The 14,715-nt window shown below is 35.0% G+C and overlaps 1 protein-coding gene across 4 annotated transcripts in view; it reads right to left on the bottom strand.

Annotated features, from left to right (window-relative positions):
• The window catches only part of ANKRD12 (ankyrin repeat domain 12), a 109,917-nt gene that overhangs the window by 51,693 nt on the left and 43,509 nt on the right, over nucleotides 1-14,715 (bottom strand). For 3 of the 4 annotated variants that reach the window (XM_060118423.1, XM_060118424.1, XM_060118422.1), the window contains exons 4-7: nucleotides 13,888-13,956; nucleotides 9,534-9,680; nucleotides 5,342-5,542; nucleotides 3,862-4,004 (exon numbers count right to left, since the gene is read on the bottom strand). In XM_060118423.1, coding sequence (XP_059974406.1) covers nucleotides 3,862-4,004; nucleotides 5,342-5,542; nucleotides 9,534-9,680; nucleotides 13,888-13,956 — 560 coding nt within the window. The remainder of the gene's footprint in view (nucleotides 1-3,861; nucleotides 4,005-5,341; nucleotides 5,543-9,533; nucleotides 9,681-13,887; nucleotides 13,957-14,715) is intronic. The other variant, XM_060118426.1, reaches the window with a different exon arrangement.

The raw sequence follows: 14,715 nt of genomic DNA on the forward strand, positions 1-14,715 counted from the left end.
TGCATGCCACAACTACAAGTTCGTATGCCTCAACTAAGTCCTCATGCCACAACTAAAGATCCCACATGCCGCAACTAAACATGAAGATCCTGTGTGCCACAACTAAGACCCGGCACAGTCAAAATAAGTAAATAAAAAAATTTTTTTAAAAACCCCAAAAACATAGACAGCAAATTACAAGTAAGTAAAAATGATGAGACAAGAAGAAAATAAACATAGGTAGTATCTAAAATAGAACTAAGAATAGGGCTATTGTAAGAATGTATATTATGAAGTAATATACATTTGTGAAAGGTAGGCCAAAGATTAGGTTCTTAGTAAGCTATGTTAATCCTCTCTTACTCGAAACAATTTAGAACAGAACTGTTTCTCCTACCTTAGAAATGTTTTATGGATGGCTGAAGTTGTCACGAGTGTTACTGAGTGAAAGAAATCTAATTCTTTGGTGGAGACTCCTAATATATGGTACAAATATATACCAATGGGTTTTGGTATATCTCATTTCCCTCCTCCTCCTTGGGGACAAGTAAAAGAACAAGGAGAAAAAAACGTCAGCAGCTCTGAATTGTGACTCCTACTATCCTAGGCATGTTGGTAGGAGGAAAAGCAAAGATCTCTTGAAAATAGCATGCCAGTCTCCTTCTGGAAGGAGACTGGAAATAGTGTTTGAGTCTTTGTAAGTACATGAGCTCAAAGGTCAGCTTCTGGAAATATTTTGCAGCAATGTGCATATTTAGAAACTTGTATTCATAGAAACATGTCTTACTCATAAGACACAGTTCTTTAACATTACATTTAGAAATCAGGAAATCTTTTTATGCAATATTTAAAGAAAAACTATTCATGCTTGATAAACTATCAATAATGCTTTTTAAAAAAAGGGCAGTAAGGGCTTCCCTGGTGGCGCAGTGGTTGGGAGTCCGCCTGCTGATGCAGGGGACACGGGTTCGTGCCCCGGTCCGGGAAGATCCCACATGCCGTGGAGCGGCTGGGCCCGTGAGCCATGGCTGCTGAGCCTGCGTGTCCGGAGCCTGTGCTCCGCAACGGAAGAGGCCACAACAGTATGAGGCCCGAGTACCGCAAAAAAAAAAAAAAGGGCAGTAAGTACAGTATTTAAAATAGCATAGCCAGAACATAAATCATATGTACATGGGACTGAAAATTCAATGAAGAAAACAGACATGCACATGAGTAAAAAATAATATAGTAAGTGCTATCACATAGGTATGTATGAATTGTCAAGGGAGCAAAAAAGACTGGAACGATGGTAAGCAAGGATCAGTTTAGGAAAAATAACGTTATAGGCTACATTTTTCTTCAAAATTATAACTTGAGAATTATGAAAAATACCTTATAGAAAGATTTAAATGAGAAAAATGGCATCTTTAATTTCCAAAATATCTGAGTATATTTGAAAAATAGCAATATAAAAGTCACCTTTTAATCTTTGACCTCTGACATTTCTATAACGTTTTAGATTTCAAGGTATGTTTATGTGCACAGCGTCGTTTTTTTCCTTCAAAATATCCGTTTTAGACAGGTATTACTTATTATGTGATTTAAAGATGAGAAAATCGAAGTTGAGAGGAAAAAAGTAACTTGTTTGAGATCACTCATTTGGGAAACTGGCCAGGCCAGAATTGAATTCGTATCTATCTTCTCTCCAAATTCCATTTTTTTCTCAACTAAAGTGGCTTTTAAAAAACAGGCACCACAACACTGAAATTTTTGTGTCAAAAAAGAAAATAAGGCAGAGAATGTTTGCTGCTAACAAGAGAAGAAAAAGGGAATTTTCCAGCACAAAGGTATGAGATGACCAAAATCCTTTTACGTTATTCACTAGAGAGGAGAGTGTACTGAATAACAACTCTTCCAGATTAATGAATTATTACCTCACTTTGTCTTAAAAAAACACTGATATTTATCCTTTTTAGTCCCTTAATTTGAACTCATATCAGTTTAATAAACTTGGGAGTGTCTTAGACCAGTGTGTCTTTGTCTTTGTCTTTGTGTCTCCTGTGTCTTTGTTTCTCCATGTTCTGGGAGAAGCTGAGGGTACTGGAATGCAATGGGTCATACAGTTTCAACAAGAAACACCAGAAGGTTATTCATTTACTGTGATGATTAAAATAATACTGGGACTTCCTTGGTGGTCCAGTGGGTAAGACTCTGTGCTCCCGGTGTAGGGGGCCCGGGTTGGATCCTTGGTGGGGAAACTAGATCCTGCATGCATGCCACAACTAATATGAGTTCTCATGCCACAACTAAGAAGCCCACATGCTGCAACTAAGAAGCCCATATGCTGCAACTAAGAGTCTGCATGTCACAACTAAGAAGTCCACATGCCACAACAAAGATCCCGCGTGCTGCAACTAAGACCCAGCACAGCCAACATAAATAAATAAATAAATATTTTTAAAAAAGTAATAGGTATAAAGAAAGCATTTACAACACTTCTTATCTCATAGTGAAAACACACAAATGTTGCTGTGAGAAGTTAATGTAATGTGGTTCACAACCACTCCTACCAGAGACTGGAAATCTCATGAAGAGACTGAGAATCTCACATGATGTTAATGGCAAAAGCAAATCCATGGACAGCATCTATGCTACAGATCTAGAGAGAAGCTAGTCCCAATTAAAGCAGGATACAAGATATCTTGTATACAAGGATATTCTCAAGCATAATAAACTGATCAATGTGTTTGACCTTATTCAGGGGTATTTTAGAGTTATGTCAGAGAGAGTAAGGAAGTGCAGAAATAGATACATGGAAAACTAAATAAGAAAAATCAGAACAAGGCAGTGTAGTAACCAAGGTAATAAACAAAAATCCAAGAGAAAATACAATTATATTAAATTTGTGCGCCTCTGAGCAGCAATATATATTAAAACCCTTTGCAGGGGGTCAATAACTAGTGACTAAAAATTTAAAAAGCAAAATGGCTTCCATCTAGTTACAAATAAAGAGATAACTACTAGAAGAAACACCTACAAGAGCTGCTTTTGCCTAAAGGTACTGGGAAGTGCGGAGGGATGGGAGGGAGCAGGTAGTTATCTTTATAAGCTAAGTAGTACTTTTCAACTTTCTAAACTATGTACAAGTATTCTTTGATAGAAGTTAAAATTAAGTGAAAGAGAAAAACTACTTATGTGATAAACAAAATCCTACTTTAGAACCATTGCTAATAGTGCCCCAGGTTGATCTGCTCTGGCTGTAAGCAGGTTATAATAATGGAGCTAAGCATTAAGCACACTTCAAACATAAGCTACATTACAACAAAGACTGGTTAGGCTTTGATGTCAACATGCCAGAGATTGAAAATGAAAATGGAACTTAAAACCCAGCATGGTTCATAATATTATATCAAAACAAATTAAACATGCCATTATATTTCCAAGCATATATAATCATGTTTGTTTAAATCATGTCTTTATTATTATATACATAAGCATCTGAATAATAATGTCAGCTAAAATTCAGGAACAGATGTTATAATATAGAGGAATCATTAATTAATAAGTCTTAAAAAAAGGCATCATGACAATGTAAAATTTTATTTTAAGTACAATCTGCTTTAACTGCTGCATCTAATTATCTGACAGTAGAATGGCCTTTAACTAAATATTTGCCAAGTTGTTTAATTACCAAGTTAAATAGGTTTTATGAAAAGAAAATGCTAAATCTATGATAGGAATTAGCAATTAGAAGGTAGAAAAAAGGGAAAATATAATATAGATGAGCTGATCATGCAGTGAGTGAAATATGACACAAGATCGTATGACTAAGAAGTGAATTAAATGACTGGATTAAATTTATATTTTGAAGATGTATATTACTGCTCCTTCCATCATACTCACATCTCTGTGCCCACTACTAGCAGAATCATGGAGTGGAGTGTCGTCATCTAATCCTTGTGTGTTAACATCTGCTCCAGCTGCTATAAGTATCTTAGCAACATCATAATATCCAACATTGCAAGCTTCATGCAGTGGTGTCCAACCTAAAGTTACAATATTAATTGAACATATGGTTCACTTCTACTAATTCAACACATATGCTTTTTAGATACATAACCATGTGTGACATACTGATTCTACATGCACACAGTACAGAAGGAAAAAGGAGTGATGAACAAGTTACTGGAAATAAGTACCTAAGAAAACCACCAATTTTACAGAAGGTTCATCCACAATCATATTATTTCCATTGGGACTAAATTATTTAACTAAAGTACTAAACATTTAAGCTTATCCAATAACTTGCTATAATTTAGAACAATCATCTCAACTAAGGAAAAAGAGTAGAAAAAGGCAAAATAAGCTTGTTAGGGTCTTTCAATATTATAAGATATTGAATATAGTTTCCTGTGCTATACAGTAGGTCCTTGCTGTTTACCTATTTTATATATAGTAATGTGTATATGTTAATCCCAAACTCCTAATTTATCTCTTCCCCCCACCCAAGGCTCTTTCATATACTCTTGATGGGAGTGTAAACTGATAAAAGATTTTTTGGAGAGTGATTTGCCTGATTTTCAAAAAATTTTAAATATGCATCTCCTCTGATTTAGCAGTTTCCTTTCTACTGAAATATCGTCCTTCCATAACTATACACAAATATATTTCTACAAGAGGGTTACTGAAGTACTGTCCACGGAATCTATTCTATACACTATTAATGTGGCTGTTGAAATGAATGAAGTAGAACCACCTATATGTACCGACAGAAGTATCTGTACGACACTAGTAAAAAGGGGAGATTGCAGAACTATAGGCTGACACAGATAGAGTGATTTTTTTAAAAAAAGTCTCTATATAACTAAATGTTCATTGTATATATGATCCTGCAAGTGCACAGAAAGGACAGCCTCCAAATTGTTAACAACAGTTCTGTGACAAAGAAAGAACCTGGGGGATGGGAGGGTAGGGTACTGTAGTATGTGAAACTAAAGGGAATTTCTACATTGTTCCCTTTTACTGTGTGAAACAACACTGCCACTCTCTTACAGTCCTTGCGCTCAAGCTAACAAACGGTCTAAACATTATTTAACTGTGATTCACCTAGAACCTAAATTGGATAAAAAATTATATGGTAATATGCCAAATAAAATGCATGTTTAATATTTAAGTATTTGAGTAATTACTGACAAGGAATTGTAGCAGAGATCAGGGTTTTAGGTATATACTCCCAAATAGTTTTATATTAAAGTATACTTTTAGAACTCTTTCATTTCAGAAAGAAGAATGAAGAATATAGATTAAATTGTAACCAGCATCTGTTTAGATGATAAACTCAGAATTTTAGTTCCGAGTATTAGTCTTTAACTACAAGTCTTACCTGCAAAATCTTTCACATTCACATTTGCCCCTAAACTTATTAATTCTTTGACCTGTTTTACATCTCCTCGAATAGCTGCCATGTGTAAAGGAGTTTCACCACGTTCATTTCTTTTATTAACTTTATCTTTCTGTCGAGATGAAGAACTGGGAGTTTTCTTTTGGGCTGGTGTTGTTTGTGATGGATGATTTGGTGTGGAATCTATAAGAAAGAGAAAAGTTAACAAAAGTTCTAGACTAAATATTTTGTATATTCATTTAAAGGTTTTTATAGGTAACGTGCTAACAGGGGGAATATCTTGTCATCCAAACAACCTGAAACTTGACTTGGATGATACACTAATAATTTGACCCAATTACATGTAGTAGGTCTTCCTTTAAGGTTATCAAATACTGCAGGAGCCAATTCATAGAATTGGTTTAAAATGATAATGAAATATCAAGTATGCACCCTGAAAGTGTTTGCTTAATGAATAATTTGATAAACTGCAAAAAAACCATGTTCTTCATGGCATGTTTTGATACTATTTCAAGAACTAGATGAAATGACATTGAAGGCTAGAGTTTACACCTCTGACTCTAACTATTGGAGTTCTATTCTGATATTAGGTGCAAATTAAGGTCATAGATGATTTTAGTATGAAATGAAGCTTAACATCTATGAGAAATAAGGACAGTCTAGAGAAAGGCCTTTAAAAAGCGGGTGATAAAAGAGGAAAAGAAAGTGCTTTGCTTTGATTCTTATCTTTTGATTTTTGTTCCAGTTTCTTTCTCAAAAACAAGAAAGTTAAACTGGATGACATACATAGTCCTCTCCTTCCCATTTCAAAACTGGGAAAAAAACATAACAAAAAACTAGTTTCTTAATCAATTAAGGATTCAAGACATATGTACAGTGTTAATAATTAACTCTGAAAGTTTACAACTATTTAAAAGAAACAACAGCTCTAAGAGAAAAAAGTCTATGGAAAATCATTTTCTGACATCATATAATAATTTCCCTGCAAACTGACATGATTAGAGCACTGAAGCATTATCATCCTTTTCTCAATAAGAAAAAGTTTAAAATTTACCTTTTGGATTTTAAAGTACATTCAGTTAGTAACAGTTTCCTATCTATGGATTTCTATAATGTATACTCCAGAAGAGCATGAACCTTGTCTAATTCATCACTGTATCTCGGCTGCTTAGAAGACTTCTTGGTACACAGTGTACTCATGCAATATTTGTTGAATGAATACATGATTCTTATTATAATATTTATAGTCAAGTTATTTATTTAGAAAATTAGTGGTTGAACTTCTTAAAAACAAAAGGACATTTTTAAATTCAAACAACTTGAAAGGAATTAATTAATTCATATAAAATTTTCTTAGCCATTCCAAAATAATATACACACAGACAAAATAACAGTAATACTATCCATAATGGCAATCAGAATAAACAAAAACATGGAAAATGAATAAAACAATGAACCCTAAACTCCAAGCATATCTATAAGATGGCAAATAGGTTATTTCAAAAGCTCTCCACTCTAGTTCTACATATATTAATAAAGATGACTGATGTACCCTTTAAATGTAAAGAACCAACTGCAGAACAGTATTATGGTATTAATCTTATTTATACTTAAAAACGAACAGCAACAAAAGATATATGTTTGCATGTTTATATCTAGAAATTTTCTAGAAAATAAGAAACTGTTAATAGTGCTCACCTCTCAAGGGGGGAGATCATTGGAAATGAGGGAGGACTTTAGCTTTTTTGCCTTACTGTATTAATTCTTTAATTTACTCTATGGATAGAGGTTCATAGTATTAAAAAAAGTTTTAAAAAATAAGTCTTCCCATCTAACTATTAAGTCCGACTCAAAGTCAACATTTTACAGAAACATTTAAAGTTTAACACTGTAAACAACTTTAATTTGGCCACACTCCTTCCCCAGTTGTGGGTGGAAAGGCAGAAGAATAACCAAAACAACATGCCCTACTTAAAAAAAGCAGAAAGCCCTAACATGTTTTTATTAGAAAAAGATATAGATACACTCATGTTTAATGGAAACTATGATACATAGAAACTCTAAGAATTTTACCAAGTTGTCCCATTTTTTAAAAAAAGAGCTAACACTGGAAAAGTTCACTAGAAAAACGGCGTCCTTTTCAATGCACTTCAACAGGCTGTTATGTTACCCAGGTCTTATATAAGGGCTTCCCTGGTGGCGCAGTGGTTGGGAGTCCGCCTGCCGATGCAGGGGATACGGGTTCGTGTCCCGGTCCGGGAGGATCCCACATGCCGTGGAGCGGCTGGGCCCCGTGGGCCATGGCCACTGAGCCTGCGTGTCTGGAGGCTGTGCTCCGCAACGGGAGAGGCCACAGCAGTGAGGGGCCAGCGTACCGCAAAAAAAAAAAAAAAAAAGTCTTATATAAAAAGACGCCTTGAGGGCCTCCCTGGTGGCGCAGTGGTTGAGAATCTACCTGCCAATGCAGGGGACGCGGGTTTGAACCCTGGTCTGGGAAGATCCCACATGCCGCGGGGCAACTAGGCCCGTGTGCCACAGCTACTGAGCCTGCGCGTTTGGAGCTTGTGCTCCGCAACAAGAGAGGCCGCGATAGTGAGAGGCCCGCGCACCGCGATGAAGAGTGGCCTCCGCTTGCCACAACTAGAGAAAGCCCTCGCACAGAAACGAAAACCCAACACAGCCACAAATAAATTAAAAAAAAAAAAAAAAAAGACGCCTTGAAATCAGAGCCAAAACAAAATTTTTTTTTTCTCTAGAGAAAAGTGATTTACTTTCTTCTTGTATTGGTCAATGAGAACTATACAACTTAAAATTTTTGTGTTGTGAGCTACCAGAATGCATAGCTAAATTCAATGCTCAGTAGTAATAACTATCTCAGTCCAGCTGTCTGGGCTCTTTCTACTTTTTAAACCCCTTTTAATAAGTTAGCAAGTTGGTTTGTTCCTTCTTTGTTTTCATCCTGCTGGTGAGCCATCTTTAATCATTTTTGGAGGGCAAACTACTTGAATAAACACACACACACAAGTAGCACAACACCTTAACTGGAAGTGTGAAATGAAGTATGAAATAAATTTATATAGTATACTGCAGATATTCTTCCTTTTAAAATAAATTTTAGCAGATCTTAAACACTAAAACATGAATTACACTCTTGCTTCTAAAAGTATGTGATAAGATTACCAGCTTACAGCAGTGTGCTAATGAACTGAAAAGTAAACTATAAACCCAGAAGCAGCTTTACAGAAACTGGGGTAAAAATTTCTGCAGTAAGGTAAAAGCACACACAGTTCTGCAACAGATTTCTCATGTTGACTGACCCAATTCTAAATTACAGCTGACCCCTGAACAACTTGGGGATTAGGGGCACCCACCCTCCTCACATTTGAAAATCTGTGTGCAACATACAGTCGGCCCTCCATATCCATGGTTCTGCATGTGCAAATTCAACCAACCACGGATTGTGCAGTAGTACAGTATTTACTATTGAAAAAAATCTGCATATATGTGGACCCACTCAGTTCAAACCTCTGTTTCAGGTGTCAACTGTACTCATGTTAGTTGACAAATATTAACTGAATGTCCACTAAGTGCAAAGGTCCCTGCCCGTGTATAGCTTTTCATCTAGTGGATGATACAGACATAAACAATTGTCACACAAATAAATGTAAAATTGCAAACTTATGTTATAAGAAACTGATTAAATCCAAGAAAGGATAAGCATTTAAAGTAGTTAAAAATAATTGTCAAGGACTTCTCTGGTGGCACAGTGGTTAAGAATCCGCCTACCAATGCAGGGGACATGGGTTAGATCCCTGGTTGGGGAATCCCACATGCCGCGGAGCAACTAAGCCCATGTGCCACAACTATTGAGCCTGCACTCTAGAGCCCGTGAGCCACAACTACTGAAGCCCGCGTGCGTAGAGCCCGTGCTCTGCAACAAGATAAGCCACCACAATGAGAAGGCCGCATATCACAATGAAGAGTAGCCCCCGCTCGCCGCAACTAGAGAAAGCCCGCACACAGCAATGAAGACCCAACGCAGCCAAAAATAAGTAAATAAAATAAAAATAAAAATAAATCCAAAGACAGTCATTATAAAAAAAAATTGTCAAGACAAAGCTACAGTGTGAGGAAAACTATGAACACACAAGAACTCGATGATGCTAAGTGTCACCTGGACTGTTGTCTCTTGCTGTCATCTGCATAAGAAGTGCCATCTGCTTTCGCTCTGAGAGTGGATAACCAAAAAGAATGCTAACTGGAGTGGACTTCTTATTTCCAGCTTCCTTTTTTGTTTTCTTCTTTTCTGGACCTTCTTTCTCTGGAATTATTAATAAATATGTAAAAATCTGAAACAAATGTAAGCACTCAAAAGTAAAACATAAGGAGACTTCTTAAAAATAGATGATACATGTTTATGAGAAACAAGGGTAACAGAGGAACTTGCAATAGGCAGACAAAAGGGCACTAGGCTTTTATTATATAAGCAATTTTCTTACTGAATGCTTTGAAAAAAATAGTCTTGTGTAATTTTCAGAAAATTAATAACATTCGGAAATTTAGTACTAGTAAAATTTTTAATGATTTGTTCTATTAAATAACACTTCAAACATTCCTTAGTTTTACATCTTTGAAATACCTCTTTCATTCATTATAATTTTATTCTATTATTGATAAGTTTATATAGCAATGTTCCTTCATATTACCTCCCTAATTCCACTAATAATCTGTACATTCTTCTAAGGAGGTGTTTAAGACAAAGCACATCACACGGAGTAATTATTGAAAAAAAACGCCAAATCACTTTATTTCAGTCATAGGACAGCTGAACATGGAACAGTATTAATCAAAGCTAAAACTGAGCAAATTAAAGATTTTATATGTGTGTGGTAAGGGACCGGGGATGGTTAATAGAGATCCTGATCAGATTCAAAAATGTCAAGATTTTTCAGAGATTTGATCCATCATAAAGTCAGCTCTCAGATTTAGCTATTTGGCAAATCTCTGGCAATGGAGCCAGCATTCCCATTAAGTGACAGAAAATTCAGATGGAACTGGATTCCAAGGTCAAAGAAATACAGGTGTCTGTTCCTTCCTTCCTTTAGGACTTTTCTGGGAATTAATTCAAGTGGCCCTGTGAGATGAGCTGCCTATTAACGGTCTAGGCATTTATTTCTTGGGAAACCCTGTACCAATATCTGGGATTTACTGATCCAGGTTTGTGGTATAAAGAGGGGCTACAAAATTAAATAAATTAGTAAAAATTTTAAATAAATGTAAAACAGCAAAAATGAGTGGAAGAAGAGAAGGCTTAGTAGTCAATATTGTGGTTTTGACTGCCACATCAGGCAGATGTGGCCAGCAGCTAGACTACTCCAGGAGATACGCATTTATTGATCTGGTAAAATTTTCAAGAAACTAATAAAATTTGATATTATTTAAATATTACCGTACTATAATTTAAGACACAAAAACTTGTAGTGTACCACTTAGTTAATTAGGATAAACTGGCATCCTAATGACCTAGAAAAATTAGAGGTCCTAATGTTTAAACTCTGCTGCCCACAAGTCACTCAAAATTCAATAGCTCCTAAAATTTCCATTTTGTTGATATTTGCAAAATTTTACATAACAGAAACAAAAAATTTCAAGATTTTTAAAGTCAGCCTTTATTAATAGTTCTAATAGATTATTTTCTTATTTCTCATTTCATTGTCATTAATGATCCAATTAGTATAAAGCCAGTTTCAGCACAGTGCTTCACCCAACATACTAAATGTATTATAAAGCCCTAAATATGTCTTTTGGAGAAGGCTGTTTTTTTCTAAAACATATACTTTCTCCTAATAACGTTCTGTATGCTTTGGTTCTCAGATTTAATGAGAAACCACAATTGTTATTTTAATAGTTTTCCATCTGAATAACAAATCTTTAAATATAATGAATGTACTTCTTGTCCAAAATTAAAATATTTAACAGTGTGAAAATTTTAAAGAAAGTAGAAGAGTTGTTTTAAGGAAAAAACACAGTTTAGTAATTGGAAGAAGTAAAATTAAAAATACACAGTATCTATCCTTAAAATACTTCCTAAAATTTTGGAAAAATTTTGTCTTTTATTTTCTCATTTGCAAAACTATTGATTTTTGATATTAACTGCATTTTAATACAATCTTTTAAGAAGAATATGCGCTAGGACTTCCCTGGCGGTCCAGTGGTTAAGACTCTGCACTTCCACTGCAGGGGGTGCAGGCTGGATACCTGGTCAGAGAACTAAGATCCTGCATGCTGCGCAGGCACAGCCAAAAAAAAAAAAAAAAAAAGTAAATTCAGTGAGATTTAGATTAAGATTAAAAGCAAAAATCAGCTGTGTTCCTCTATACCTGTAATGACCTCCTAAAAAAAAGAAAAAAAAGAATATGCTGTAAAGTGATATACACTCAGTTTACAGAAGAAAGTGAGACACTTATGAATTCATTATTAAAATTCCATGCTGCCAAATGAGCAAACATATAATTACTACATTTTGGAAAAGAACAAACAAATTGGATATACTCCAAATATTCAAGCAAAAATTCAAATTAGATACTAGCATTCAATATGAACTCTATTTTTTCTGAGTTACCTTAGCCATTTGTCTGAGTTCGTGCTTTACATGAGACAGGAAAAGAAGGTAACTGAACAGGAGCTGGTGCAAGATAGCTAGGTTAGAGATAACTATATACCATTCTTCAAAATCATAAATCTTAGATTAGTATATCCCAAAGTGTGAGTTGAAAGCATTCAAATCTGACTATCTGGGATCTATCCTGTGAAGAACTTCCTTTGACCTGTCATAAGTAAAAAATGATCATATATGATAATATTAGAAAAAGTTAGGTATTTTTTCAAATTTCAGTATCTGAAATACGTACTTATTTGTTTGAATGACAGATCAGAATTTTAAAATTTAAACACAGGAATACTGACACATATACTCAATCTATACTAACAGATTTGAAATTCCACTCAGCCACCTTAAGAGATTTTTAAAGAAAAATCCAGGTGATTCACTTAAGACTAAAGAAAAACAGATATGGACTTTTCAACAATCCAATATTCTTTATTTCACAGTTCAGAGGATCTTTAGAATTATAGAGGTGTCTCAGTCTTATAATCCTGAAAATCAGTGCTTTCTTTCCAGGTCTTGTCAGAATAAACAGAAAGCTCAACATCGTCATATCCCAATTAAGTATATTAAGGAGAAGAGACAAAACTGTTTTTCTTGGGGAACGAGCTCATAAGCCTATTAGTGTCTCAAAAACTAAATACGACATTTTCCCACAAAGCAGTCACTGTATAAGGCATGAAAGAATGGGAGCTATGATTCAAATACAGATGAACATAATTAAATCAATCACATTTAGAATGTATATATACTTCAATTCTGAGGAAAAACGTTGCCAATTACTCTCTGGTTATGAAGTATCTACACAATCTTTGACAGATGGGTGCTTATATCTTCTGATTTCCAGCAATGATCCTCAGACCATGGATGGCTTCATTACATACAGCTCTTCTAGGTGCACCTTGGTACTTAGGAGCCCCATTTTAGAAAAGTACACCTAACTCCACAGAAAGTGTAGGTCTGTTCAATTTAAGGCAGATTGTAAACTTGCCTCCCACCCCAAAGTTTTGATAACTAAGTATTACTGACTCATCAGCTCAATTAACAGCTTTCAGCATAATTTTAAGAATAATTATTTGGTTCTATACCAACCCCACAAATTTTTTAAATGAATACAAGGTATATCAGAAACAGAAATTTTATTTCAGCTTTTAGAGTTAAATGTCATATGCTAAAAACTGGACATTCAGGGACTGAACAATATTTTGCATTTAAAAAGTTCAGACATAATAATGTAAGCTCATTAAAAACTAAAAAAACAATAATCAAAACACTTAACTAATTTAGTTTTCACATACTAGGGGATACATTTACTCTTTAATGGCATTTCTCCAGGAAACCTGGTGTTTTAATCTACTTTTAAATTCAACAGGGGCAGCAAAGTTAATACACTAGAGAGGTCAACTGAAAATTTTTAGATGTGTTTTTAAAAAAACACTGCATGTTTGAAGAGTAAGATGACACTGTCTATCAAAATCACTACACATGGTATACCGTGTGATGGGCATACAGCTAAGACACTAAGGACCCCGGGCACCTTCCCACAGGCGTTGCTGCACATCACAACTCCAAGGCAGTGACTTTCACACTTTTCTACATGAATGGTGCCCCCAGGTTGTGCTGCACACCTGAGTGGCTGTGTGCAGGAGTCCTGCTTGTAACATTCACACAGAGCATGTCTTGGACATGATGCACTGGAGATCTCAAATGAAGACTGGAAAATCTTGCGTCACTCATATAGTTCACTTATTCAACCACAGATACCTATATACTGGTTTGAAAATAAGTTACTTATAGTACAATAATTAATTATAAATGTGACAGAAACCACTGGCTAAACAGGAGCCCCTGATAATCTAATTACCTGAGTATGTCCTGTAAGAAGACATAAGTCTCTCCCCCCAATTTTCACTTGTATGTCCTGGATCTGAATCTACAGAATAAGAAGAGACAGGAGAAAAGAAAAAAGCATACGAAGGGAAATGCAGAATTCAACAAACCAACATTTTTCAAAAGACCACAATGATGTATCATTGTTTTCCCAAAAGATAATTTTTAAGGTAAAGCCAAAAAGTACATTTCAAACACAGATTTGGCCAATACCTAAGATTTCAGTTTCTTTGATCTTAAAGTTGAAAAAGTCAACCACGTAGTTTGCAATAATAGTTATTACTAAGGCTGCTTATTAAAACATATCATCTCTTTTGAGGATATACTTTTTCAATCTCTGAATAATGATAAAAGAGGCAGTACTCTTATCGTGTTTTTCTGTTTAGAATTTGTCTTTAGAAAACCTGAATGGACTTGCATCATTCTTTTTGTTCTATGAGTGCCAAAACTATTCAGAAGACAATAGAACATTTCGGACTACAGTATCATTCTAGACCATGGACCTTTCTATAATTTATAAACATTTCAAATAACATGAATTATTACTGACCACTACAAAAGACATCTTAGAAAGAAAGTAGCCTAAATCAAAACAAAGTTTATCAGCTAAGAATATGGAATGCTGCCTAACAACTCAATAAATTAGAGAACTGACTTCTGGCAGTATGGCCAGAGCAAATAATTTTACTTACAAACAATATGCTGTTTTAACTCAACATAATGTTATTCTGATCTTCACATTCTCAATTTATTGGCTTATGGTCTTCTCTCCAGGATGATCATTACAGACATTATTCATAAG

Source organism: Mesoplodon densirostris, chromosome 15 (genome assembly GCF_025265405.1).
Source record: "Mesoplodon densirostris isolate mMesDen1 chromosome 15, mMesDen1 primary haplotype, whole genome shotgun sequence".
Classification (NCBI taxonomy): domain Eukaryota; kingdom Metazoa; phylum Chordata; class Mammalia; order Artiodactyla; family Ziphiidae; genus Mesoplodon; species Mesoplodon densirostris.